Genomic DNA, 26294 nt, shown 5'->3' on the forward strand with positions numbered 1-26294 from the left:
CACAGTCCTCATTATTAATGGCTATTCTCGGAGAATTGCCAGTTTTTGACGGCGACAGGAAGGTTTTTGGAAAAATAGGCTATGCATCCCAACAACCTTGGATATTTTCTGGAACAGTAAAAGAAAATATTGTTTTCGGTGAAGAATTCGCCCAGGATCGCTATCTCAAAGTCATTGAAGCATGTGCGTTACAAAAGGTTGGTAATAGTTATTATTTGATTTGTTTAAATTTACTGTGCTTAGTGTAAAGTAAAGTGAAGTGAAGTGAAGTGAAGTGAAGTGAAGTGAAGTGAAGTGAAGTGAAGTGAAGTGAAGTGAAGTGAAGTGAAGTGAAGTGAAGTGAAGTGAAGTGAAGTGAAGTGAGGTGAGGTGAGGTGAGGTGAGGTGAGGTGAGGTGAGGTGAGGTGAGGTGACGTGAGGTGAGGTGAAGTGACGTGACGTGACGTGAAGTGAAGTGAAGTGAAGTGAAGTGAAGTGAAGTGAAGTGAAGTGAGGTGAGGTGAGGTGAGGTGAGGTGAGGTGAGGTGAGGTGACGTGAGGTGACGTGAAGTGACGTGACGTTAAGTGACGTGACGTGACGTGACGTGACGTGACGTGAAGTGACGTGAAGTGAAGTGAAGTGAAGTGAAGTGAAGTGAAGTGAAGTGAAGTGAAGTGAAGAGAAGTGAAGCGAAGCGAAGCGAAGCTACACTGAAATGAAGAAAAAGAAACAAGGATGCGAGATCCTGGAATCAAACTCGGGACCTCTTGCACCACGGCCGCGCACTAACCGACTGTGCCATTCTTGCTCCCCCAGTGCAGGCTCTAACTCTCAAGCCACTTTCCCACCCACCCGCCTTACAGAAATCAAAACACGAAGTAAAAAGATTGAGCTCCTTGTTGCACACGTTCTCTCACAATTAGCACTCATAAAATGTATTCTGTTTATGATTTAATTAGTTTGTTAAAAAAGCTGACCCAGTTGTTCAAACGATGGATAGCGCTCTCCGCCGGATAAAACACTACCCAGTGGATAAGTCAAACGTAGTGAAACAAATTGCACTATCAAATGGATAATGATTTATCCAGTGGATAGCGTTTATCCACCTTTTAAACAACTGAGGCCAGGAGTGTCTTCCAGTCGGACATACCTGTGATGTTTACGGTCAAATAAACACTTGAAACCACTTGTTCGAACACAACAGTATAATTACTAAACAGACATGACGACTACAACATACAAAAGTCCTAGCTCCTAGACCGCGTGGGTCATTTGAATAAATGATTGACAAGTCTCAAAAACACTACAATATCTAGTGTAAAGCGAGTTTGAATTTAATGTTTTGGGATAGCATACAAGACATTCTTTGGAGAAATTTGATACATAAGGCCACAGATTTTATGGCAATCACGACGAAATTTAATGTGGAATTGTAGTCACAACTCTCGTTGTCTTTGTTTCTGAAGCCTACCGGTGTATGGGCGTTAATAATAATTGAGAATTGCCATTTATGTTGGGACTTTAACTATCTGATATGGGGCTTATCGAATAACTTCGAAGCTCATAGAATAACTCATACAGCAACGATGTATGGTAAGACTCACCTGAGCTAATTACGCATTCTTCAAAGACATTTCTTAAAACTGTGTTATGACAGGACCTGCAGCTTTTTCACAGTGGGGATTCTACTTTGGTTGGGGAAAGAGGCGTAGTACTTAGTGGTGGACAAAAAGCCCGTATCAGCTTGGCGAGGTTTGTTGGAGTAACTGGAATGTCTAATTGATTTTTCCGTAACTTTAAAGTATTTTCAGTTATATTACTGGCTCAAAGTATTGGAAAGTTTAGGGAAAATATCCTTGGCAAATACCGGCGCACTCACTTCTATTTTTTAAAAGTGCGCTGTCAAATCTCTTATATTCCTGAAAATTGTTAAGGGTTGGAACGCACAGATGTTTACATGGGAAAACCCTTGTGTACATGTAAAGTATGAGTGGGTACGATATTTATTTCTTGTTTCGTCTTAGAGCTGTTTATCACAATGCAGACATTTATCTTCTGGATGATCCTTTAAGTGCTGTAGATACACACGTGGGACGTGAACTCTTTGACAAGTAAGTTGTGAAACAGGTTGCATTCGCCCTGAGGTCGAAGTCATGCAAGTTTGAGACAATAAAATAAATTTGAAAAAAAAAAAGCTATGATATTGACTTTATCGTTAATTACCTTGTCATTTGGTAAATCTTTGTTTCCAGTAAGGTAAAGAAGGCTTCAATAAACTTTGAACCATTAATGATCTATTCTACTCTTCTTGTGTCATAAATTCTAAGAAACACAGACTGTTCGCGGCCGTTCAGTAGCAGTCACAAAAACTTGCATTTTTTTCATAAAAAATCTCAAAAATAACGATCAAACTTTTCACGTACCAGAAGCAAGAGGTGAAGGAAATCGCGACTACTCTAACTGTCATTCATTCTGTTTGCAGATGCATTTTAGGGTTACTGAAGGAAAAGATCTGTGTTTTGGTAACTCATCAACTGCAATTTCTCAAAGATGCAACGTCAATTCTTTGCCTTAAGGAAGTTAGTAAAATTACATTATCCCTAGTGTAAATGTGATTGTTGAACTGCAGCTAAAATGCAGCTTTGACTACTTGAGCAGTCTTATTACAAAAATTTCAGTAGCTTCAGTGGATAGTGTTGACATGGAATCAGTATAACATATGGGAAAAAAGTGTTGATTGCAGCAAAAATGTAGCAAAATGGAGGAAATGTTCGGTTTTTAAGTGCTGTTGAGACAGTGTATCGCATTTGTTAACCAGAATATCATCTCAGTTGATTTATTATCTTAAAGGGGTTATGTCACGCTATTTTAGGGTGTTTAGAGGAAATCTTTACTTAATCTCGGGTTAAAAACTCGAAAATGGAAGTGTGGAATTCCTTTGCTGATGAAATTATTGTTACATCACAAACAAGATGATTCTGAGCGAAAACGACCCTTATCCAGGCGATTTGCCATAAACTTGAAAAATGTCGGGCCGACAGTTTTTTCAAGATTACCCAAATGCAATCCGTTTTAATCTTGTCCATTTATGTCCATCTGTGCTTCTCTATCCTATTGCTGTATTTCTTTTATGTTGTTGAACAGTTTTAAGTGGTTATTGCAATGTTTTATTCTACTTTTTGGGAATTTTGAGTGTCACGAAACTACATCATTTTGCGTGACATAGCCCTTTTAATCGGTTACAAAGAAGCTTAATTAATTAAACGGTTTTCAGTTTAAATGGCTTACAGTCAAACCAAGTGAAGCGTACCCCTCAAGATTGCATTAATGAACTGATTATTTGAAACTTGAACCCGCTAGTCGTTTCAAGAATGCAATAATGAATTGATTATTCGAATATTGAACTCGCTCGTTCGATCCAAGAATACGGCTAACGGGTTCCGTTTCCGAAAAATCGATTCAGTATTGCATTCTAGAAAAGACTAGTAAGTTTGAAACCTACTAGTCGCAACAGTGAATTGATTTTTCGAAAACGGAAGCCGTTAGCGAATTTAGCCGTATTCTTGGATCGAGCGAGCGAGTTCAATATTCGAATAATCAATTCATTATTGCATTCTTGAAACGACTAGCGGGTTCAAGTTTCAAATAATCACTTCATTAATGCAATCTTAAGGGGTACGCTTCACTTGGTTTGACTGTAAACGGCTTTCAGCAGGTGCCCACGAGTAGGAGCTTGCCTCTCCCTTACAAGCCCTATCAGTCAACCTTTGCGCGTATCTTTCTATTTTTAGAACGCCACTAGTTCTTCGGCTCTGGATGCACTGTTTAGAATGGCCAATCAGAATAAAGTTATTGTCAAACGAAGACAAAAATAGCAAAAGCAATGTCAATGCAAATCGTGCAAATTGATGTAAATGTGAGTGTCCTATTGGCCAAAAATGTTTTCTTTTGTTTATGTGCTAATGAGACTCACTAGCCTCGCTCTCAAGCAACGTTTGTTTTGTATTTTGTCCATGCAAACGAGGCTAGTGAGTCTAATTAGCACATAAACAAAGAATATTTTTTTGGCCGCCATTTATGCATTCGGTCTATTGAAGTGTCATATCTAAAAATAAAAGATACGCGAAAATTAAAGGTTAGCTCGATTTCCGCCGCTCACTCGAGTTCTTTTATCCTCTCCGAGAAAAGACGGCTGGACGCGTGAGCGATTGATTGTGTTTGTGACGTAAATTCAAAATATAATTTATGAGAAGTTAATAGTTTGAGGGGAAATGGCATTGGAGATCCCAAAACATTTCTTTTAACAAAACAGTAATTACATAACAAAGTATCCAGATGATGCGAGCTAGAGTTTGGGGTTAAATGATCAATGCGAGTTTGAATTTTATCGGCGAATCATCAACAAAATCTTCGACCTCAGCTCTCAGTCGACCTCATCGGCCCCTAGTTCTGCCACCAATAAACTCAGCAATAATTTCAATTGATCTTGAGGATTTTACTTGCTCTTACATTAGCGAAGTCTGAGGAGAAATTGTAAAGCAGCAATGGATTTGAAAGCCGTATTTGCTCCTGGCGCCAACTGCAAAATTAGTGAAATTTCCGAACTCAGGCGGTAGAAAACGACACAATACCATTCTCCAGCTTCTCGAACGTTTTTCCTTATCGAAATCTTGGATGTTTCCCACTTTAGGGACCGTTCATTTTTTATGAGAAAGGGGGGGCTGGTGGGATTTTGGGGGGGGCCACTAAAAAAAAATTGGCTTGAAAGGGGGGGCCAGCCGAAAAAAAATGAAGGAAAAGGGGGGGTTGGACGAAAAAATTAGATTAAAAATAGGATAAGAGATTTTACAAATTCTTGCGAATGAATACTCTCAGAACTGGACAAGCCGAAGTGGGAGGCAGGAATGAATCAGGTCAACTAAACAGCAGTGATGAAAGCAGTGAGGGAGAGGAAACTGATGATGACGACAAGAGTGATGCCCCTGACTCTGAAGATGACTCAAATGATGTCGTTCTTGCTTTTATCACCTCAGATGAGGAATACGCAGACGAGCGGCCAGCTACAACAAGCTCAGGACGAGCTGTAACAAGAAGAGCAGAAATTGACTTTTCATTCTTTTGAGTGATTTGTTAAAAGCAGCTTTCTAGCTTTCAGGTTTCTTTCAATATATTATGTGAAATGTAACAAAACGAAATTTTAATGCTGCAGTAACTTTTAACACCATATGTATTTTTTATTCAAGGGGGGGGGGGGGGCCTTAGAAAAAATTACTCTGATGAGGAGGGGGGGGGGGGGCAGGAGAAAAAAAATAGGAAATTGGGGGGGGGGTCATACAATTTTCAAATTACACTCCTCCAAATTCCACCAGCCCCCCCTACCCCATAAAAAATGAACGGTCCCTTAAAAGCACTGTAAAGCTCGAACAGGGCGAGTCAAAGAATGCCTTCGCAGCCACACTTTGAACTAAAAATTGTAATTTATGCCTGCTCGATTTGTGCAGGCGAGCTTCATATTAGAGAGCTTTAGATTCTAGTACGAGAACGACTACAAGTACGAGATTTTCTCATAAGACAACAGTGAGCGCGCGCAAATCATCGTCATTTTGGCGGGAAAAACTTGATGCCGTCATCAATTTAGTACGAGGTTTTGCAAAAATGTCGTCGAATCAAAACAAGTCAACAACACGGTTACCGTAGCAGTTTTGGCTTTTTTTTTGTTGAGCAAAAATGCTCAGTTTCCAGCAATAGGAATAACTGAGCAACCTATACTGCTAACAAAGAGTAAGATTAAGCGTACGGGTTATAAATTTCCTTAGTATTTTCGCTAAAAACGGGCAGTCAAAACTCGTACTCGTTCTCGTCCTCGTCGTAGAATCTAAAGGTCCCTATTAGCTCACCTCACGCGTCCAGCCGTGATTTCGGGAGTGAGTGCTGACAGGGGTTGGTAATCAAGCCTAGCGCAAAGGTTGACCCAAGGATATAGTGCATGTTAGCGAGGCTTCTATTCATGAGCTCCTACTTTCAGGCGTTCACAAGCTGAAATGGTTTTCAGCTTTCTTTGCAAATACTTAAATGCTTCATTAACTGCGATGACCTTTTGCCAAAAAAACCCAAAGCTCCAGTACGACTGTTACAAATTCTTCATCGTGTATTGTATTACACTGATAAATGATATGAAATGATATATGAAATGGATCATATATGATCTGCGGATATGAAATCATAACTGCGAGGAGCATAGCTTCACTTGATGATAAAATTATGCCACACAAGTGGGATTAAACAATGCTGCGCAGTCGACTTGCTTTTAACCATTCGCTTGAAGCGATGAGAAAGGTTGTGCGCACCATTTCCCAGATCCTGAATTAAACTTTTGGGAAATTGTTTTACCCAAACGTGTTGATTAAAACATTTAGATTCAATTTTTCCCTTTCCTTTCGGGACGCCTTGATTGCCTGAAACAGAACAGTGGAAACATAGTTACTGGAATAGAATAACTATTGTACTCTCAAACTTTCCGACAAGTCAAGTGTTTACTGTAAATTGACCTCCTTCTTCTGGACAGGGCTCATGCGTCGACCAAGGTTCGCTTACAGAGTTATCACGTGTTGATGTTCAATCTCTAATGGCCCTTCCAGAATCTGATTCCGATAGCACAATTGAAGCTGATGATATAGAAATGGTGGGAAAAAGTCAAGAGGCAAATTCAAGTCCAACAGCAGCTGTTAATTCTGTGGTATGAGGTTTTTGTTTTGTAATTCAGAATCTGTAGTTTGAAGTACAAAAATACATACTTCAATGCATAGTTAAGCAATAGAGGACGTTTTCCTTGTTTCCATAGCCTCATCTAAACACAAGAGGGAGTTGGGAGAATTCTCGACAGTTACGCAAACCCGAGACGCAGTCGACGGTTTGCATAACTGTTGAGAATTTTCCCAACTTCCCCGAGATGAGATAAGATAATTCGACAAATGAAGGTAAATGCTGTTTTTTTTTTTACTTCTTGATTGAAACAGATTTTCTTGATACACGCTCATATTTCCTACCAGGCGATCAAAACGCGCGTCTGACTACATATAACCAATCAAAATTCGTGTGACGTCACAGCCGTGTTTCCATACTCTCATCTAAACACAGCTATTGACCAATGAGAGTGCGCGTACTATTCTAATTATTTTATAATTATGTTTAAAACATAGGGAGATCTGGGACTACCATGCTGAATTTTTAAGGCGTTCTCAAATGCAGAGAAACTGTCCATCATTTCTCAAGATTAATCAAGAAACAATTTGTCTGGGTCAAAAAAAGAACATCGAACCAAGACAGAGGAATTATACCTCCTAATTCAGTTTTTTCTCCATTACGTACAAGAAGAACAATGCCTGCGTTGCTGTATGAAATTGTTTCCCAACATAAATGTTTGCTAATTTTCAACCAGGAGTCAACAAGTAAGCAACCAGCTGAGAAAGAAGATCGCTTTACTGGAACAGTTACTAGGAAAGTGTACTTTGATTACTGGAAAGCTGGTGCTGGCATTACAAAGATCTTACGTTTGATTATTATTTTCCTGTCCGTTCAGGTTAGTGTCTGGATAAACTAAGTGAATTGTTACTTTAAGCACAACAAATGCCAAATTGTGTCTTAAACTGTTAGGAGCTTGAAGCACTTTATCAGTTTCAATTGGCTTCCATTTCGTTTGCAAGGCGTTAAGTTTAAATATGTTCTTAAAGAAGTTTTGTGGCCCTTTTCTTTCTAAATGTCCTGAGTTCGCTTCCCCAAATAAGTAACATCTAGACTTCTGTTCGATTAGTTTTATAGGGAAAAACTTGTCTTAACGATTTTCGGCATTGTCATATTGTCAAGCAAATCGAGAGCAGCAGAGTTTCTCAAAAATGTCGCCCATTCAGTAAACTCGACCATTTCTTTTGAGTGTGAAAATGTATCACCTTAAAGGTCCCTGATAAGTTCCTTTTGGGCTATGTAAAGCTTGAAACTCGCCATGTAATTGTTAAGCGATAAAAGTCAACTTGTTAACTCAATTCAAATTGTTAAGCAATAAAACTCAACTTTTGGTTATCCATCACCTTCGGCCCTTTTTCTCTCGTTATTTGAGATAATAAACAAATTCAAATTGTTAGTCCCGTGATCTTGAACTGTCCTTGAAATTCCGGTCTTCAAACTGCGTACTTTAAAGTTGTATTTAGGCCAATCCCCAGAAGCATTGCACTTACAGTGTTAATTTTACTTTTGATTTGACACGTTAACTGATTTACTTTTCAAGGCATCAATCATGACTTCAGATTGGTGGCTTGCTCGCTGGTAAGTTATGTTCATTGTTCTTTTTTTTTTTGTATTTGCAAGGAGGACAGAACCCCTTTTGTGTAGGTACCTCGTTTTCATGTTCTACTAGACTGCTTGGTTCAATTCGGCATCGGACAAGAACGTCGACCAGTCATTTCAACGTTTTCACACTAGAAGACGAACAAATCGTCCGTCTTGACGGACAAATCGTCCTATGGTCTTCTCGACGGGCAATTGCGCTAGTGTTGTCCGGACAAACTGTATAAGTTTGAGCGCGTGAAGACCGGCACTAGCTATGGCCGGCGTCAACCCCAATTTATTGGAGGGTAGATGTCGTAAAAATGGCTTCATTAAGCCATCGGTTACATCACTAGTTCCGTTTTCCCGCAGTAATTAATTTGTCGATGTGTTCGTCTAACGTGGCACCGATGGCTCAGTTGGTTGAGTATCGGGCTACCATGCGGGAGGTCGTGAGTTTGACTCCGACCGGACCAACACTCAGGGTCTTAAAATAACTGAGGAGAAAGTGCTGCGTTTGTAATTACATCCGCAAATGGTTAGACTTTCAAGTCTTCTGGGATAAGAATCTGGCGCAGTTGATCAATCGCAAGCAGAGGTTATAATAAGAACATCCAACGCTGGGCTACAGAGAATCGAATGACCCTGAATCTTAACAAAGACCTGGGAGATGATTCTTAGAGGGAAGACCAAAAAGCCCCTTCCAGAACCTTTACCGGATATCAAAAGAAAGAACGAACTTAAACTATTAGGGACGACATTTAACGAGCATCCATGTAACGTTAAAGCTCCCACACGGTAGACGAAAAGAGTAGGGCATGTAGTTCCCGGTGTTGTGGTCTAGGCTTTCCTTCAGCGATGTGGTCGGCGTAATCTTGGCGTAATCTTCTGTAGGAACTACTGATCGCTGAGACCAAAACAGACAGTAGTCAAATTGAAGGAGTCCAAGTGCTGAAACTGGTAAACGTGAATTTATGTCGGACTTAGGTCAACTTGTTTGTCTGGATGGACAAATCGTCTTTTAAAAACCGTTTTCCTAAACGGAAGAATTTCAGAGGACAAAGTCGTCTAAAAATTTGTTTGTCCCGTTTTCACGTGGATCATGCGACGGTGAGAAACGTCTTCGCAAGTTTCCTCACAATGACATCTGATCCTCTGACCATGGACCGCGCGGCCATGGGGACGAAACTAAAAATAACTTTCACAGCGTGGCACGAGGCGTAAAATAGATTGAAAAAGATTATCATAGGGCACGGGGATGTGTTCTCTCACCTGATAGTCTCTTGGTTTATTAGATCTACAAGCCACATTTTGGTTTATTTAAGATAATCTTCTGAATATAGTCATCGCAGTGAGGCTAGAACGTATTAGAAAAAACAAATTTCAAAAAGTATCTTATTCGGCTGCCATTTGTAAAAAGGGCCCATGGTCTTTTGATAAAATTCACCCCGTTTAAATCGGTTGATTTGTTTATGTTATAGTTTGCTGCTTACTATTATTCCGCGAAAATTGTTACGTTTGCTGTCGTCTGCTGCATGTACAGCGTGTACTATCATAATCGAGTTTTATTTGCACGCGGGAGGTTGCTAAGCACGAAGAAAGCGTAAGAGTCGCACGAGGCGATAGCCAAGTGCAACTATAACTCGATAGTACACGCTGAACCGTTCATTATTTGTTTTATAACATAACCAAAATATCTTGTAATAGCTTGTGAAATCCTTTGTCTTCTTTGAATGCCTCTAGCCATCTTTTCACTTTGGCTTGCAAATCACTTTGCCATTGGTTCGGGTAAAGCACCCGCTAACGGGTTAAAACTTTTTTCTCATAACGCTGCCAAGAAATTTCAGCGGCAGACTGATCGGTTATTATTGGAGTTTGAGGAAAAAGGATTTTTCTTCTCTTCGCAGTGTTTTCGTCATAACCATTCACCCGTAGGCAAATGCTAACTGACCAATCAGAGCGCGCGCTTTACTTTTGTTATGTTACAATCTATTGTTGTGTTTGCTGTTGGTGGGAATCTACTTTTCAGAAATTTCGCGGATTCCTTTATCACTGTTAATATTAATTTTTGAAGCACATTGAAACTTATACCCCATCTAATAATGGCAAAGCTAGTCGAGTCGGATGGTTCTTCAGTTTCCTGAAACAATCAAATGTGCCATGGGTTTCGTGTTGTTGTCACTGAACTTTGTTATACCGTCTCTTTAATATTCTAGGCTAATTAACTGATTAACTTTAGTTTCCATTCGCTTTTGTATTTCCAGGGCAGATATTGAGGATAAGCATGCTGCGCTGGCGAAAAACCATTCAAATTACAACCTTGACCTCTCTCATATGAGGAAGCGATATATTGGCATTTATGGTGCACTTGTGGTCAGCTCATTCCTTTTGGCATTTGCAGCTGCAGGGTTTTTTCTTTATATCGCTATATGTGCTTCACGAAATCTTCACAACTTTATGTTTGAGAACCTTCTGGGAGCGACCATCTACTTCTTTGATCATAACCCAGTTGGTACGTGTCGGAAGTCGTTTGTCGTTGTTCTAACCGTAACCCGTCCCGTAACCCTAAGCTGCCCGGGGGCTCAGTTGGTTGAGCAGTGGACTTTCGTGAGGCAGATCTCGGGCTCAAAACCTCGATCGGACCAACACTCAGGGTATTAAATAACCGAGGAGAAAGTGCAGGTTTTGTTATTTCATCTGCAATTGGTTAGACTTCTTTTTAGGTAAGGACAATAAACCGTAGGCTCCCTCTCACAGCCCTTCCTGTTAACCCACACTGTGGGACGTTAAAGAAGCCACACACTTTTCGTGAATAGTTGGGGGGAAGACCCCGGGTGTTGGTGGTCCATCATTCAGAAAATGGGCCCTTTGCATGAAACTGTCACATGATGTAAAATCTGCCCAGCTGGATGGCAAGCTACGCACTGGGACATCCAAAACAAAGAAAAGTCACACTTGGCTGGTTGAAATCGCTTTGTTTTGGAGGCTGTTGCATTCTTTTGCCATCCAGCATGGCGGATTTTGTACCGTGTGACAGTATCATTCAAAGAACCCATTGTAACTGCCACGAGTGCCGTACATAAATGCACGACTATTAGGCCCTTAGGGGAGATTTTACTTTATTTCAGTTGTAGCCGGTAGGCGTTAGCTCATCGGCCTGGCTTTGAAAGCAAATCAGGCGAAACAGAAATCCAGTTTATCGGGGCTGAACTAATGCTAGTGCATTTAGTCTGGAAGGCAGGAAACTTTTCATAATCTTTGATCATTATTTTTAAAAAAATTTCATTCCTTGCATTTGAAGTTCGAGTTTTCATTAATGTCTCTTCAAGCTGTTTCAGGTTCTCAACGGAATAAGCCAAAAGTAGTTTACAATGAAATTTTCAAAGCATGGTTTGTCCAATTAAATGGAACACACATTTTAAACAAAATGTATCTGCAGAACGTTGTTAGGAGTTCATGGATGGCCAGCCATTTTTGAAGCCCCATCAGTAAAAAGTCGCTTCTTCATTTTCCAGGAAGGGTGTTGAACAGATTCTCAAAGGATACTGGTCAAATGGACAACCTGTTGCCGTACACATTTTATGAGTATTGTCGGGTAGGTTTGTTTATTATCTTTCAATCCGTTAATCATCACAGACAATACACCTATTCCAAAATGGCCGCCATTTTCTTATTCGTTTAATTGCTTGCAAATTAGCCCTTTTTGCCTCGTTCTTAAAATTAAAGTTCAATGGAGTATTTAACCTCAAACGAGGCAAGCAGGGCTAATTTGCAAGCAAACAAAAAAATACTAAAATGGTAGCCGTTTTTGAATGAGGTGTATAAATGAATAGTCGTACCAATTCGTCACGCTTAACCTGTGATCAGGCGTACTTTTGTTTAGACAGCCTTTTCGCGCCCTGTCTAAAGAAAAGTACGCCTGATCGCAGGTTACGTCGCGCCATCCGTTAGTTTACAGTCAGTTAACTGTCAATCGCCGTCTGTTGGCCGATTTGACACAATCCACCCATATCCTTTCAAATGAAAAATTGTTGAATGAGATTGCATTTTGATTTCGTTAGCTCGATATTTCATATTAATGAGCCAATCATTTGTCGTTTTGCCAATCGATTTGGCTAAACGTCGTTCTCCTGAAATCACTACCATCATCGTTTCCACCACTACCACCACCACATCATCATCATCATCATCATCATCATCATTATCGTTATCATCCAACTTTTTGCTGTCATGCATGGCCCACTCACGTCTTTTACTTCAATTCAATTAATATTTAGTTTCACATAACAGCTCAGGGTATTTTGGTTTTGATTTTGAGGTCATGAGATCATCTGAGTCATTTAAATATACAAACCTGGCCTTCATCAGTTTCAGAGGCATAGTGCGGAAGACTGACAGCAAGTTGACAATCAGACCTACTTTATTTTGATGCTAATCCGGTTTGGAGATTTATGAATTTAGCTTAAAAGGTTACAATCCATTAGACCAATTTCGATATAGTTAAAACCCAGTCCTAAGCAAACGGCGTAATCTCTAGGCTCCGGGGAATAAACTCTTACAAATCCTTATATTTTATTCCCCAGAGTCTCGAGATGATACCTTTTATTCAGGATTGAATTTTAATATATCGAAATTGGTCTCTCAACGTTTTGGACACTTTTGTCTATAGTGTCTTTATCGGGGGCGATACAAGCATCGCAAGAGTTCTTTTGTATGCTCATTTGATTTGCCTATTATTATTGTGATAATTATTATTAACTTAGATAAGTCGAGTTGCAATACTTTGAAATTAAAAAGTACAACTACTGTTGGGTTCCAAAAATGGCACTCTGATACAAAGCTGCAAACTAAAGGAGCGACACTGTTGTCCCAAGCGTCCAAACAACAGCGTTGATTGTATCGCCAGTTGTTAGATATATTCTAGAACCACCTCCACGCAATGCAACAACAACAACAACAACAACAAAAGGTACTATACCTTGTCTTTCAATTTCAGCTCCTGCTCATGGCCTTCGCGGTTTTGTTATTGAATGTGGTAGCAATGCCCTACCTTCTTGCAGCCGCCATCCCTATTGTAGGGATGTTCCTGTTTATACGACATTACTATTTGAAGACTTCAAGAGAAATCAAACGCCTTGAAGCAATGAGTAAGTTATAGCCCCACAAAATGGAAAAAATGATAGGGTAAAGATGGATGGGTTTAATTTCCTGATCATTTCCATCCATATTTGCTCTCTCATCATTCATCACTAATTTTTTTTTCTTTATGCCACGTTCTTAGGTTTTTTCGGCTTTACTGTGAGAACTCGTCAGGAACAACACACCGACAAGGGAATTTCGATATTCTTAATGCAACGGCCTCTGTTTATTCCCCTTATCCTTAAAAAGAATTTGAGTGTATTTGGCTCTTTACTTCCTCATTTCTCCCTCTCCTTGTTCTTTTCCGCTTTTTTTTCAAAAGCCAAGTTTACTTTCAGTTTTAAACCGTATGGAATCCTTGCCTTTAAACATGTCAAATTGTTCAGTTTTTCGGTATTTTTTTTCCTTAGAACCATGCATTTATGGACCCAGGAGTTAGCGGCACTTTATATCAGTAGAATACTTTCGTCTTTTTGTCCATTGAGATCAATAGCCTCTTTTCTCTCGCATTCTTAGTCTTGCACAGTCTTTTCCCCAGTCTAGTAAGGGACCTCAAGCAACGACTTCGTTATTCTGATAGCTTTCCGACCATTGCAGCTTCTTTTCGCGCGAAAAGTGTCTTCCTTTTTAAAGAGAACTTGAGTGAACTTCCAGCCTTACCTGAAAAACTGATTCATGGGTTCCACAAACACTGGAAACAGCGTTTCTGAGTGTTCTGTTTTAACAATTTCCTGGAGGACATTCCCCCACACCCCCCTAGATAGCTCGCGCCCTCGGTGCTCGTAAGGCGCCTTGCGGCGCCAAAAATGTCACGTCCGGGCTTTCAGAAATATGTCCGCTACTTTACAAAACTGTCGAAAACCCTGTTAAACTGTGTTTACATTGTTTGAGAAAGAGAAAAATCATGGTCGAGCGCTCTCGTCGTCCACACAACCTTGGTTTGGGCTATTTCGTGTCGCTGCTTTGAGGATGACGGCAGAGGAGCATCCTAAAATGTAGCTTGCGCGTGCCAGGCGTGCAGAGCCATTGTTTTGGGGCAGTTAGACCCAATGTTTTGAGGCATTGTCGTCCTTGTTGAGGGCGGTGTTGCTAAAGGTTCCCGTTATTCTTTCATGTGAATTTCTCAAAACAAAAGATACTTTTCATTTTAATTTAACAAGTGGTTTTGTTTCTCTTTGTCAGACCGCAATCCTTTGTACTCTCACATATCTGCCACCATTCAAGGTCTCACCACTATCCGGGCATACTCAGTCGAAGGCAGATTTAGGGACATGTATCATGTCTATCAAGATGATCACACGGCCACGTGGTTTTTATTCCAAGCGGGATCAAGGTGGCTTGGATGCAGGCTGGATTTCATGTGTGCTATGTTTATTATTGTGGCGACATTTACTCCTCTTTTCATGGCAGAGGGCGGTATTAGTAAGTCAAAACAAGTAGTTTTCAATTTGGACTTTTCATTTACGTCTTGCCTCCTTCACTTTTTCGTGGCTGTTAGGGTCATCATATCTGTTTGCTGGGGATAAGCCGCCTGAAGAGGGAGGGGTGGGGTTGGTAAGGGGTAGACTGCGCGCAGTCCCTTTTGAGTTAGTCGAACCGTCCGCTTTGGTCACGCTCGCTTGCGTGACCAAAGTTGGCGGTTCGACTAACTCAAAAGGGACTGCAAGCAGTCTAGGTTGGGGGCGAATCCATATTTCCTTCAAGTGCATTCCAAATTACAGGATAGTCAAACGGACAAAGTCGGTAACAGCAATCTCACGATTGTGTTACACATCTTTCATTGGGAGTCAGGGTGGCTTAGTGGTTATCTATTGGGCCTCCCACCACTGCTAGCCGGGGTTCAACTCTGGCCCCGGCTTGCATGTGGGCTGAATTTCAGTCAATCTCAACCTGATTCGAGGGTTTTTCTCCGGGTACTCCGGTTTTCCTCCCTCATCAAAATCGACTCACAACTAATTAACATCTAGCTGTGGTGCTGTGCTCCGACATCAACATGGATTGTATAGCGGCAACCAGAGGCGCCCTTGTAAGCTTTCAGCCCGATATTGTGAGCTGCGCCCTTCGTAATTCAGTCCTGAAGACTGCAAGTAAAGGGTGATTAGCACTGCCAATTATTATTATTATTATTATTATTATAAAGGAAAACACTGATTTCTGTTCGTTTTTCGAAGAGAAGTGTTGTTGGACGGTGTTAATAGGGACGTCGCCTTCCTCTTCTTCTTCTTCTTTGCTTCTGTCTTTCTTATCTTTAAGAACATCGAGGTTTTATGCAGCGCTGTTTGTAAGGAAAACTTAACGCAGAATCCAGTCTTTATTGATTAAAAACACTTGCTTATAATGCCGAAAGATTTCATATTTTACCTTATTCCCAATTAAATCACATTTCAAGGTATTTCTGCTGGAGTGGTGGGGCTTGCTCTGACGTATTCCAAAATGTTGACCGGTGCATTCCAGTGGGGTATACGACAGAGCGCCGAGGTGGAGAGCCTGGTAAGTGGTACAGAATTTAACAGATATTTATAATGATAATTGATAATTTCTGCTGGAGTGGTTGGCCTTGCTCTCACGCATTCCGAAGTGTTGACCGGTGGATAACAGTGGTGTGTACGATAGAGCGCCGAGGTGGTGTGCCTGGTAATTGATACAAAATTAAACAATGATAAATTTAAAGAATGTGCCATCCTGTGCTTTTCAAGAATTCTCTGAATTACCGGGATTGGAGAAAGTTGTACAAAAAAAAAATCGTACATTCGTTGACGAGTTCCGGTATTAGTTCAAGAAAGCGAAAAAGTGTGTTTGTTTCTGCTGAAAAACAACAGACACTGAGACAAAGCGAAACAACGAAAAAAAGTGCAAAAACGTCGAGAACCAGTTGCTAAGAACGAAGGCTAACGAAACCTGATATTCATGGGTTGTTTTAATTGAGTGTTGAATTTGAAGTCAAACATACACTGAACTGCTACAGTAGCATCCATAGCATTCCTTATTATCGCTTCCCAATCGGTAACATTACATGTACAATGTCCTGTAACTGTTTTATCGTTGAGCTGCTTATGTCCTGTAGATGACTTCAGTGGAGCGTGTGATGGAATACAGCCATCTTGAACAAGAAACGCAACCCAACGACAAAACTGTCGATGTACCAAAGGATTGGCCCAAGTATGGAATAATAACGGCTGAAGGTCTCTACTACGCACATCACCACACGTTGCCGTACGTGCTCAAAAAGATGAATTTTTGCATTCGAGCACAAGAAAAGGTAACGCATAGCGGCGAATCCCCGTTTTCAAATATGACAGAGAATGAATGAAAGTCATACCTTTAAAGACGCTGTTAGACTCGCTAATTGTACTTGTAACCTGTCTCGCAATTTTGTTGCGACACTTAGTCTAACATTGCGAAACAAGTTGCTTGGTGGTTGTTACCTTTAGCAACTTTTCTAGCAACTTGTCTCGTTTTCGATGATCACGAGAGGCCAAAGGAACATTTTTAAAGTATTGGCTGCTTCCTCAAACCGTTGCGACGCTACTGAAATTGCAGGACAGATGCTACACTACGCAGTGCTTGAAAATATCGTTGTAATGTTGCGTGAAGCATTACGGAAAGTAGGACTCAATTTTACTTCGCAACGTTTTTGGCCGTTGCAAGGAATGTTAAATTTGGCAGAGCATGTTTCGTGCAACTTATCTCGCCATGGCGTTTTGCGGAGTAATCCTGTAGCTATTCCAGACTGCTACTTTCATTGGTCCGTATGACCTGTTGCTTCTTTTGTTATTGTTGTATCATCCATTGTTTCGTCGTCCAATCACAGACCGCGTTTGAAAAGATACACGGTCTCCCGTTGTGAGACAGGTTGCATGAAAAATTGCACAGCGTTACAGCGCCTTAAGCTGTGGATTTGAAAGGATTATTTTGGCAGTGTGACAGCATCTTCCTTAATAAACTGCGACTACTTTTCTCTTTTGCCCTTAACTTAGATTTCGCTTCACCTAAAGGAGTTGTATGAGTATCACTCATTGGTTTTCTCTCAGGTCGGTGTTGTTGGTAGAACTGGTGCTGGAAAGTCATCATTAATAGCTGCTCTATTCAGGCTGGCAGAACCGGAAGGAATCATTAGGATAGATGCCATTCCTATCACAGATATTTCACTTGGGGACTTGAGACGTAATTTGTCCATCATTCCTCAGGTAAACGCTTTTATGTTAAAAATGATGGGTCTCTACTATCATGATTTATCTTTCATATTAATTAAGTGTGGAATTGACCTTGGGGGAATAAAAACCTCAGTTCTGTAAATGCAAACCACAGGCAGCCCAAGCTCCGTCGGTTAATTACAAGCATTTGTACATGTCTCCCAATAACAAAAAGATATTTACACGCAAAATTTCTCAATGAAAAAGCCATACGTAATTGTTCTGGTGACTTGCTCTCTTTCTGTGTGGTTATTTGCCTGATTTAGCGCGATTTAAATCCTTCAACGCTCACTTACAACGAATTTGGACAATGACGGTAAGTCAATTCATTGATTTGCTCTCACCGTATCCGACCGAGCCTGGGCTGCCTGTGTGCTTGTACACTGTTTAGCTAAGTAAGAAAATCTTGGCTGGCAGTTTAAATTTAAGCAGAAATTACCAATCATCGGCCATTCTTATTGCGAATGAATTTAAGGCCTTCTTAATTCAGTAAACCTTTTCAGTTTCCTTGAGTAGCAATGCTGTCTTTAATGTATGAAAACGCAAATTGCCTGATGAAAGACTGCTTCTTTGTTTTCTTTTCTTTCAAGGACCCAGTCCTTTTTAGTGGAAGCCTTAGGAAAAATCTGGACCCGTTCCGACAATACGAGGACTCGCAATTGTGGAATGCTTTGGAAGAGGTTTGCATAAGTTATCAAGAATAATGTTCTTTCTGTTGTAATGAACATCCAGAAGTCGTAAAATTTTCAACAATGTCCAAGGTGCTTTCAAGCCTTTCACAGAGGCTCGCTTGCGAGATTATTGACGAAAGAAAACATTTGCTTAAACATCGAATCGATTCCCGACAAACCCAGTTTGGAAAGAAAAACAAGATGGCTGCCGTAACGGTTGCTAGGCGGTCTTCCGCGCAAACTAGTTTCCAGCGTTCCCTCTCGAGAAATAATCCCGGATGCCCCTGATCACACTGCTCCCAAAATCCGGGAGGTTACTCATTTTAACAATATGTGAGGGGTGGCAGCGCATGGCGTTATATTAAGTGTCTTCAACTCCAAAAATTGTAACCCAGAATTCTTATCCTGTTGGTCGGATATGTCAAGCTAACATGTATACATAACATTTCGAAAATATTTTTCCATCCCAGGTACAACTCAAGGAAACAGTATCTGAGCTACCAGATGGCCTGGAAACTAAGCTTACCGAGGGTGGTTCAAATTTTAGCGTAGGCCAGCGGCAGCTCGTGTGCTTGGCACGCGCAGTCTTGAAGCATAATAAAATATTGATCATAGATGAAGCAACTGCGAATGTGGATCACAGGTACACGTATTAGACTCGAAAAATAATTGCTCTCTCTACATTTCATGTAAATTAGGAAGTTTGGTTGGCAGTCATCATCATCGTGTTATTGTTATATATTGTATATTGTTGTTGTTGTTGTTATTATTATTATTATTGTTATTGTTATTATTATTATTATTATTATTATCATTATCATCATCGTCATCATCATCATCTTCATCATCTTCAACTCGATTAAATTAATAACCCCATAACAGAGCACCATTGACGAGCAACAGGTGTGTACTTTGAAATGCCCTATGTCTGACTTTGTGCGTCATTCCTCTTGATCATAGCACGGACGCTTTAATCCAGGAGACCATACGTAGCAAGTTCCAAAGCTGCACAGTTTTAACCATTGCTCATCGACTCAACACCATTATGGACTCAGACAGAGTTATGGTAAGTTGATGCGGAGAATTCCCGGCGCAGTTTGATAACAACAATTACGTGCATGATTACAGCAAACGTGTAACGCAAAATTTCAGTGTCAGTTTAATAATAGAGGGCGGAAATTAAAACATCCTGGCACCAGACTGAAATATTCAGTCCCGCCAAACAAGCTGAAAGAACGCGAGTTTGCTCTCTAAGGGTCCATTTTAACCAAAGTCTAACTCCGACCGCGGTTTTCCACAATGCGGTTACTGTCCAGAACGTTTTGGACGTGAGGTGAGTTGCTTCAAGGAGATACATATGCTTTTATCCTTTGGTATGGCATTCTCGACACTGTTTTCGATAATGAACAGCCTTTAAAGCAGAGAATTGGCAAAAATGGCTTGGAACGTGGTTTTCGAAAGTACCGGCTGTTCTTTGTTCAGTTTAGATAATTGGCCCTGAATGTTTTGCCTGGGCTGCCAGAGGAATTGAGCATGCTCATCCATGCTTTTTTGCATCCCGGCAAATAGTGCCTCCCCAGTTCACATTTCGCGACTTATACTTCGTGCTGAAAGCATAAATGATGGAAGTAAGAGGCAAAAATAAGAAAACAAGAAACAGCAACTAGCCAAAATATGATGATTCGCAAATAAGTCATACTCTACTGTATTCAGCACCCAAAGGTTCACTCGAATTACTGGTAAACAGTTTTACGACTAAATTGCACCTTAATGTTAAATGAGCACATAATAGAAATTAAAAGAATAAACCTTAAGTAATTCTCTTTATGGAGACAACACAATGTCTTTGATCCTTGATTAATGTCTTTAATCCTTGAAACTCAAGTGGAGATCATTTTTGTTGTTTGAATCGCAGGTACTGGACGAGGGAAAACTTGTGGAGTTCGATGCGCCGTACTTATTACTCCAAGACAAGGAAAGTTTGTTTTCGAAAATGGTGGAGCACACCAGCGAACATTTAAAGACAAATCTATACGATGTAGCCCGCCAGGCATTTCATTTGAGACACGAACTAACTGAAGATAGCGAGTTGGAAGCATTGAGGAGGCCGAGTAACGAGACAATACCATTGCAGAATGAAGAAGAAAAACCTGAACCTGAACTTGAACCTGAACAAGAAAATGAGGACGATTTTGATGATTTAATTTTACCCATGGTTAGGAGAAGTTCCTCATTAGAAAAAGAAAAGCTGTTGAGCGAATCAACTGTTTCATGATCTAAAGCGATAAATCTGTTTTAAGCGAATTTTTAGGTTGTGTTGTGAATTTTCATCCACCGTGGCTTTCCAGCTTCCAAGAGCTGAGTGAAAACACCAGTGCTTTCGTTCGGTGATCGTTGTCGACTTCGAGTTGACATCAAAACAGCATCGAATTTCTTGTAACGTTAGTTGTATTGCTGCCACGTTTCGTTTACTCTGCTATCCGCTAAGAACTTTGAACCAGATTTAATTTGGAAACGTAAGGTTGTGTAGAAGACAACAGCTCTTCTGAACATGGATATTGAATCTCACCTGCTCTTATTAAAGTAAATCAAATGAATGTTGCTTTATGGTGAGAGGGGAAAACCGGAGTACCCGGAGATAAACCCGCCTCTCGGAGCAGAGAGGAGAATCAATAAACCCAACCGACACATGCATAACGACATCTTGTCCGATTATCGATCCCGGGCCACATTGGTGAAAAGCGAGTGCTTTCTTTACTGTGTTAACTCTGCGTAACCCTGCTTCTACTCACACGTATGTCAGGTCGGCTTTGCCAAGTTGACGGGCCGACGATACTCTTCATTTTCTTAGCATGCCTTCATCAGGGTTCTTCATTTTCCACACTAAAGAAATATGTGTTCATAGCCACCCGGTGTTTATTTTCGCATTTTCAACTTTTTATTCCTTTGCTTTAGATTGGCTAAGTGCATAAAACCAATTTTTGCATTACTGCTATAGCCATGTTTGAATCATTAAGTGTTAACGGAGCAAGTTAATAGTCCATGCAAAATGGCGTTTGCTAGAGCACGAATTACGCAATTTCCTTATATGTCCCTACCTTAAACCAACCAATCAATCAAACTAGAGCGATTTTCAATTGAGTGTCGTAAAACCAAAACCAAAGTAATTACTTTGGCCAATCAAAAAGGACGGAGACAATCCAGTAAACCAATCAAGTAGCCGACACAAAGCGCGGGAAAATCTGCACGCGCGAGCACATTGGTTTTGGTTTCACTTCTGATTGGTTGAAAAAGTGGCGCGAGAACTTTGAACCAATCACTGAGTGAAGTAATCATAAACCAAAGCAATTCGCTAATTACTTTCGACACTCAATTGAAAACCACTCTTAACACATTCTTCAAGCAATTAATCATTGAATAAAACAATCAATCGATATCTCAATTCTCAGAAAACAAAAAAAAAAAAAAAATCAGTTAAGTCGTTTGTAATTCATCATCGATCAACAAATGGAATAAAAATTATTGTCGTTAACAACCCAAGACAAAATTCCAAGTTATCAGCCATTGCTGTCATGTTCATAGAATTTAGATCAAAAGCTTCTTGCCTGTAGACGGCCTTAGAGCTAGTCTTCCGCGTTTAAGCATCGTTGTTTCTAATGGGTCTGGATCCGCAGTCTACTCGATCAGGAAGATCGCAGTTCATGGAGTCTGCGTTTAAGAGTAGTGGTTTTGCGCATGACTGGTGGTGAGCTTGGCCGTTGTTGCAAATGATCATGCCTGCGCAGTCGTTTGGGTTTGGGAACACGCCAGATTTATCCTTGCAGAATCCATCAGGCCCCGCTGAAACAAGTATAATTTTCAATAATTTTGTTAACATTGTTAAGTAGTACTTTGTTTACGATTTCCCTCACAGATGAAAAGAAAGAAACTTTACCAATTTGCAATAAAATACTTCACAAAACGGTCATTTTGTTTTAGAGAACTGACGAAAGAGCTATGAATGACGAAATAAAAAGTTTCGCGCAGCTTCGAAGATCTACGCTGGTACGGGAACGCTTGCTTCGCAGGTCACTTTCAGACCTCTGCATGTCTGCAATTAAATTTTCAGGGCCGATAGTTTGATGTCATTATGGGAAAATTCCTGTAAATATCAGACCTATCAAAGGGGCCGTTTTGAGATCCAAATTTTCAAAGACTCATGGCACCACAGGACCTAGCTCCAACAATTAGAATGCTTTCTCCTTGCATTTTACCGATTGGAAAAAATCTATCTAACCTCCACCGCCGCCGCTTGCTGTTCCTGGAGCTGATATTCCTTCCCCTCCCCCTCCTGTAGTGGTGGGTGCTGGGGGAGGAGATGGTGATGGTGGACCAGGGGGAGGAAGTGCGGGTGGGGGTGCTCCACCACTGCTAGTTGCTAGGAAACAAGAGAACATAGTTCGTATGATTTATTAAAATTCTCGTTACCTTTTTCACTTTTTTCAAGTTAATTTTTCGAATCGCAGGATCGTAAGTGATTTGATTTCCTGTTGTTTGGTTTAATCGGAAACTATACGTTGTGCTCATATAGCGTTTTTTCCGATACTGCATAGTGGTTCCACAAAGTTATACTACTTTTTTCCTACAATCGCTAATTGTCAAAAACATCTTGTCGTTTCTCCCTTTCCCCTGGAGATTCTCAGACATATGTGTGCAAATAAAGAGCCATTGAAGTGGAATCGAGTCGAGCGGGGAAACACACTGAAACTGGAATACTGAGTGCGGTAGTTATCTGAGATGGACAAATTTAGGTTCACACCCCAATCAATTTAACAATTAGACATGGTTCTCTGGTTTTAATAAATGAGAGAATTGGGTCTTGAATCATCATTTTTCAAAGCAGAATAACCATCAAGCCGTGACCGATGATCTGATATCTTTCAAAGTAAACGTTTAGAATTCACTTACGTATTCCTTCTGATGGATAAGGAGGTTTTTTACCCTGCCCAGCGCATAAAATACTTGAGGGGCCCGCTGTGAAAAAAAAGTGATCCATGCAATAGTTGTAAGGTAGTTGAATACCTGCGTTTAAATAAACCTGAAGGAAAACAGTTCTGCAACTGATGGAGTAAAATGAGTAAACAGTGAATAGAGGGGCGAATAGACAATTGAACGAATAAAACAAATCGAATAAATGGATAAACGAGCGACGAGCTCTCATTTAACTACATCTAAGCGAAACTTACGTCCTGTTTCAAATCCAGAAAACTGTACACCACTGGGAATATCAGACGTTAACATAGATGGGATAACGGTTTCCTTTTGTTCTCCTGTTACACCGCTGTTAGTCTCACTTTCAATGGCATTTCTACTTTGCCGAGGCCGTCACCGGTAAAGTAGTTGTCTCCAGTTCTTTTCAGGCAATGGTACTTTCCATTCTTCTCGACTTCTATACCAGCCACAGGAACTCTAATGAATGAATTAACAAAACAGTGATAAAAGAAAAGCCTAAGCCTATGCGGATTAGTGCAGAGGATGTTGATAATTTTACGTTCCTGTGAATTGTATTCTAACTCCTCGCGACCCTGCGCGCATGTTATAAAACAACGATTATGGCGTTCGACAAAGGAGAACGCTTTTTAGTATGTAGTATCAGTCCCGCGGGATGGGCCCTCGCGGGTATACATCTTTATGCCGCATGATTTCAGCGTTTATATGCTATCGTGGACTGGCTGGCTGGCTGGCTGGCTGCCATGCTCGATCTCATCTGATAGTGTACGGCTTGCCCATTCCTGTTTGTCCATCGAAGTTATGTCGCCAGCCTGTTTGCTGGGGTAATACCTGGGTGGGTGACCGTCCAGTAATACCCCGTGCTGAACACTCCGGGGAGTCACGCTGCTTGGGTATCCAGCAAGAAAGTCTATTGAAATCCCACACAAAACTGTTATTGCATTCTATAACGCGTGTATTCTATAATATGTGTATTTAGGGGCGTGTGTACTAATTGGGGACACTAAAGAAATAACATTATAATCAAATCGTAGCTTGGTTTTTGAGGAGAGGGAAAACCGGAGTACCTGGAGAAAAACCTCTCGGAACAGAGTATGGAACCGCGGACAAACTCAACCCACATGAGGCGCCAAAAATCGGGGTCACAGTGGTGGGAGGCGAGTGCTATCACCACTGCGCCATTCCCTCTGCCTTAAGTTCCATGATGATGTTCCAGATATTTGTTTCTTAGTAGCAACTTGATTTTTTCGTTAGAAGAAAACGTTTCTTATCACGTATGTAAAAACAGAGAAAATGAGGGGACAGAGACGGAGGCTCAGGGCGTTGGTCGGGATATGTCATGTCCACGAGAGTTATTTTTAGACGAGCGGAAGTCTTTCACAAACAGCAGTGATAAACATATTGAACTTTTTCATTTTGATAATGACTTGACGTTTCGTATGTGCTCTACATACATTTTCAAAAGTAACCGTTGAAATTTAAAACAGCTATTTATATAACAAATCGGATGAGGGGACTGGAACCTAGATTAAGCAAATACTTAACAGTAAAATATATAATAATAATAATAATAATAAAAAAAAACAGAAAAGATTAATAAAGCATCAGCTTTTCACTTCCGACGTTGACGTTGAAAGCTGGCTCAAGTTCTTGAATAAAGAAGGTCTCTTTTATTTTACAATGATAGTCAGTTTTGCCCTTCGCTAAAATATCAAAATGATCCCACTTGATGTTATGTCCAGTGGCCTTGACGTGGTGGTCAGCAATGGCTGAAGTATTGTCATTTTTAGCTAGGGCCTTAAAATGTTCGGTTTTTCTATCGTGAAGCCGCCGTTTAGTTTTACCGATGTAAAAACCATTACAATCCCAACAATTTGCTCTGTAAATAACTCTGGATTGTTGTGAACGATTAATACGGTCCTTGTAAGGAAAGAAAGATTTTATACATCGAGTGCTCTGAAAAACAATCTAAGGTTAACACAAGAGTAGAATTTGTACACACAAGATTTCAGGCGTTTAGCGACTTGGTTGCTTTGCAAACCTAAGTAGGGAAGTAGGATAAACAATATCTTTCTTAGGAACTGTAGACACTGGATCGCTATGCTGATGTTGTCTGTTTTTGTTCAAAACATCGTTGATATGATAGTTGATTATGCCTTGTGGGTAGCCGTTCTGAAGAAGGAGTTTTCGAAGATCAATGAGGGCAGATTGTAGCAAGGAACCAGATGAACAAAGACGGGTAGTAGCGATAAGTGAGGGAGCGGATGAGGTTTATTTTGTACTTTCGTGGAGTGAAGGAATCCCATTTCGTGTAGAGACCTGTGAAAGTTTTCTTTCGGTAGATGGATGTCGTGAAAGCGTTGTTTTGATTACGTGTGACAAGAATGTCCAAAAACGGAATTGCATTGTTATGTTCAAATTCAATGGTAAATTTAATATTGCGATGACAGCCGTTCAAATAGTGCAAAAAGTCATTTGCACTGTCTTTGTTGTGGAACATGGTGAATGTGTCATCAACGTAACGATTCCAAAATAAAGGACTAACTTTGGCGTTCAGCAACCACTTTTCTTCAAAAGCACACATAAAAATGTTGGCTAAGACAGGGCCCAATGGAAAGTGGCTCTTCTTGGTGGCAAATTCCAATAGCTTGCGTAAAACATCCCTGGGTAAAGCCGGAGGATCAGCAAGAGAATACAATTTGTCTAGACAAATGTTTAGTGTTTCCTCGAGTGGCACATTTGTAAATAGGGAGGAGACATCCAAAGAACAAATTATTCCATTCTTATGCTTGTAACTTTTTTCAACTAGCCCAATCCGCGAAGCTGAAAGAGTGTCCCTGGCGCGTGTAATGGTTGGTCGAGAAAGAGGCTGAAGTATAGAAACAAGCTAAGAAGAATTGCTTTATCGTGATAATTAAGCTCGATCTTCCGTTAACCGACGAAAACCACGATCAACTCAAAATATCTTATAGGGACTTTTCTAAGCAAAAAAGAACATTCTAA

The 26294-nt window shown here is 40.5% G+C and overlaps 1 protein-coding gene and 1 pseudogene across 2 annotated transcripts in view; one reads left to right on the forward strand and one right to left on the reverse strand.

Annotated features, from left to right (window-relative positions):
- The window catches only part of LOC138016023 (ATP-binding cassette sub-family C member 4-like), a 43788-nt gene extending 22789 nt beyond the window's left edge, over positions 1-20999 (forward strand). For both annotated transcript variants that reach the window (XM_068863185.1, XM_068863186.1), the window contains 18 exons: positions 6-197; positions 1638-1732; positions 2005-2091; positions 2463-2559; positions 6546-6716; positions 7419-7559; positions 8262-8299; positions 10564-10811; positions 11815-11894; positions 13296-13446; positions 14621-14860; positions 15828-15928; positions 16503-16697; positions 17470-17625; positions 18222-18311; positions 18773-18945; positions 19263-19368; positions 20218-20999. In XM_068863185.1, the coding sequence (XP_068719286.1) occupies positions 6-197; positions 1638-1732; positions 2005-2091; positions 2463-2559; positions 6546-6716; positions 7419-7559; positions 8262-8299; positions 10564-10811; positions 11815-11894; positions 13296-13446; positions 14621-14860; positions 15828-15928; positions 16503-16697; positions 17470-17625; positions 18222-18311; positions 18773-18945; positions 19263-19368; positions 20218-20577 (2721 nt within the window). In that variant the 3' untranslated portion in view covers positions 20578-20999. The remainder of the gene's footprint in view (positions 1-5; positions 198-1637; positions 1733-2004; positions 2092-2462; positions 2560-6545; positions 6717-7418; positions 7560-8261; positions 8300-10563; positions 10812-11814; positions 11895-13295; positions 13447-14620; positions 14861-15827; positions 15929-16502; positions 16698-17469; positions 17626-18221; positions 18312-18772; positions 18946-19262; positions 19369-20217) is intronic.
- Positions 21000-21776: 777 nt separating this feature from the next.
- The window catches only part of LOC138016028 (uncharacterized), a 12548-nt pseudogene continuing 8030 nt past the window's right edge, over positions 21777-26294 (reverse strand).

Source organism: Montipora capricornis, chromosome 9 (assembly GCF_036669925.1).
Source record: "Montipora capricornis isolate CH-2021 chromosome 9, ASM3666992v2, whole genome shotgun sequence".
Taxonomy (NCBI): domain Eukaryota; kingdom Metazoa; phylum Cnidaria; class Anthozoa; order Scleractinia; family Acroporidae; genus Montipora; species Montipora capricornis.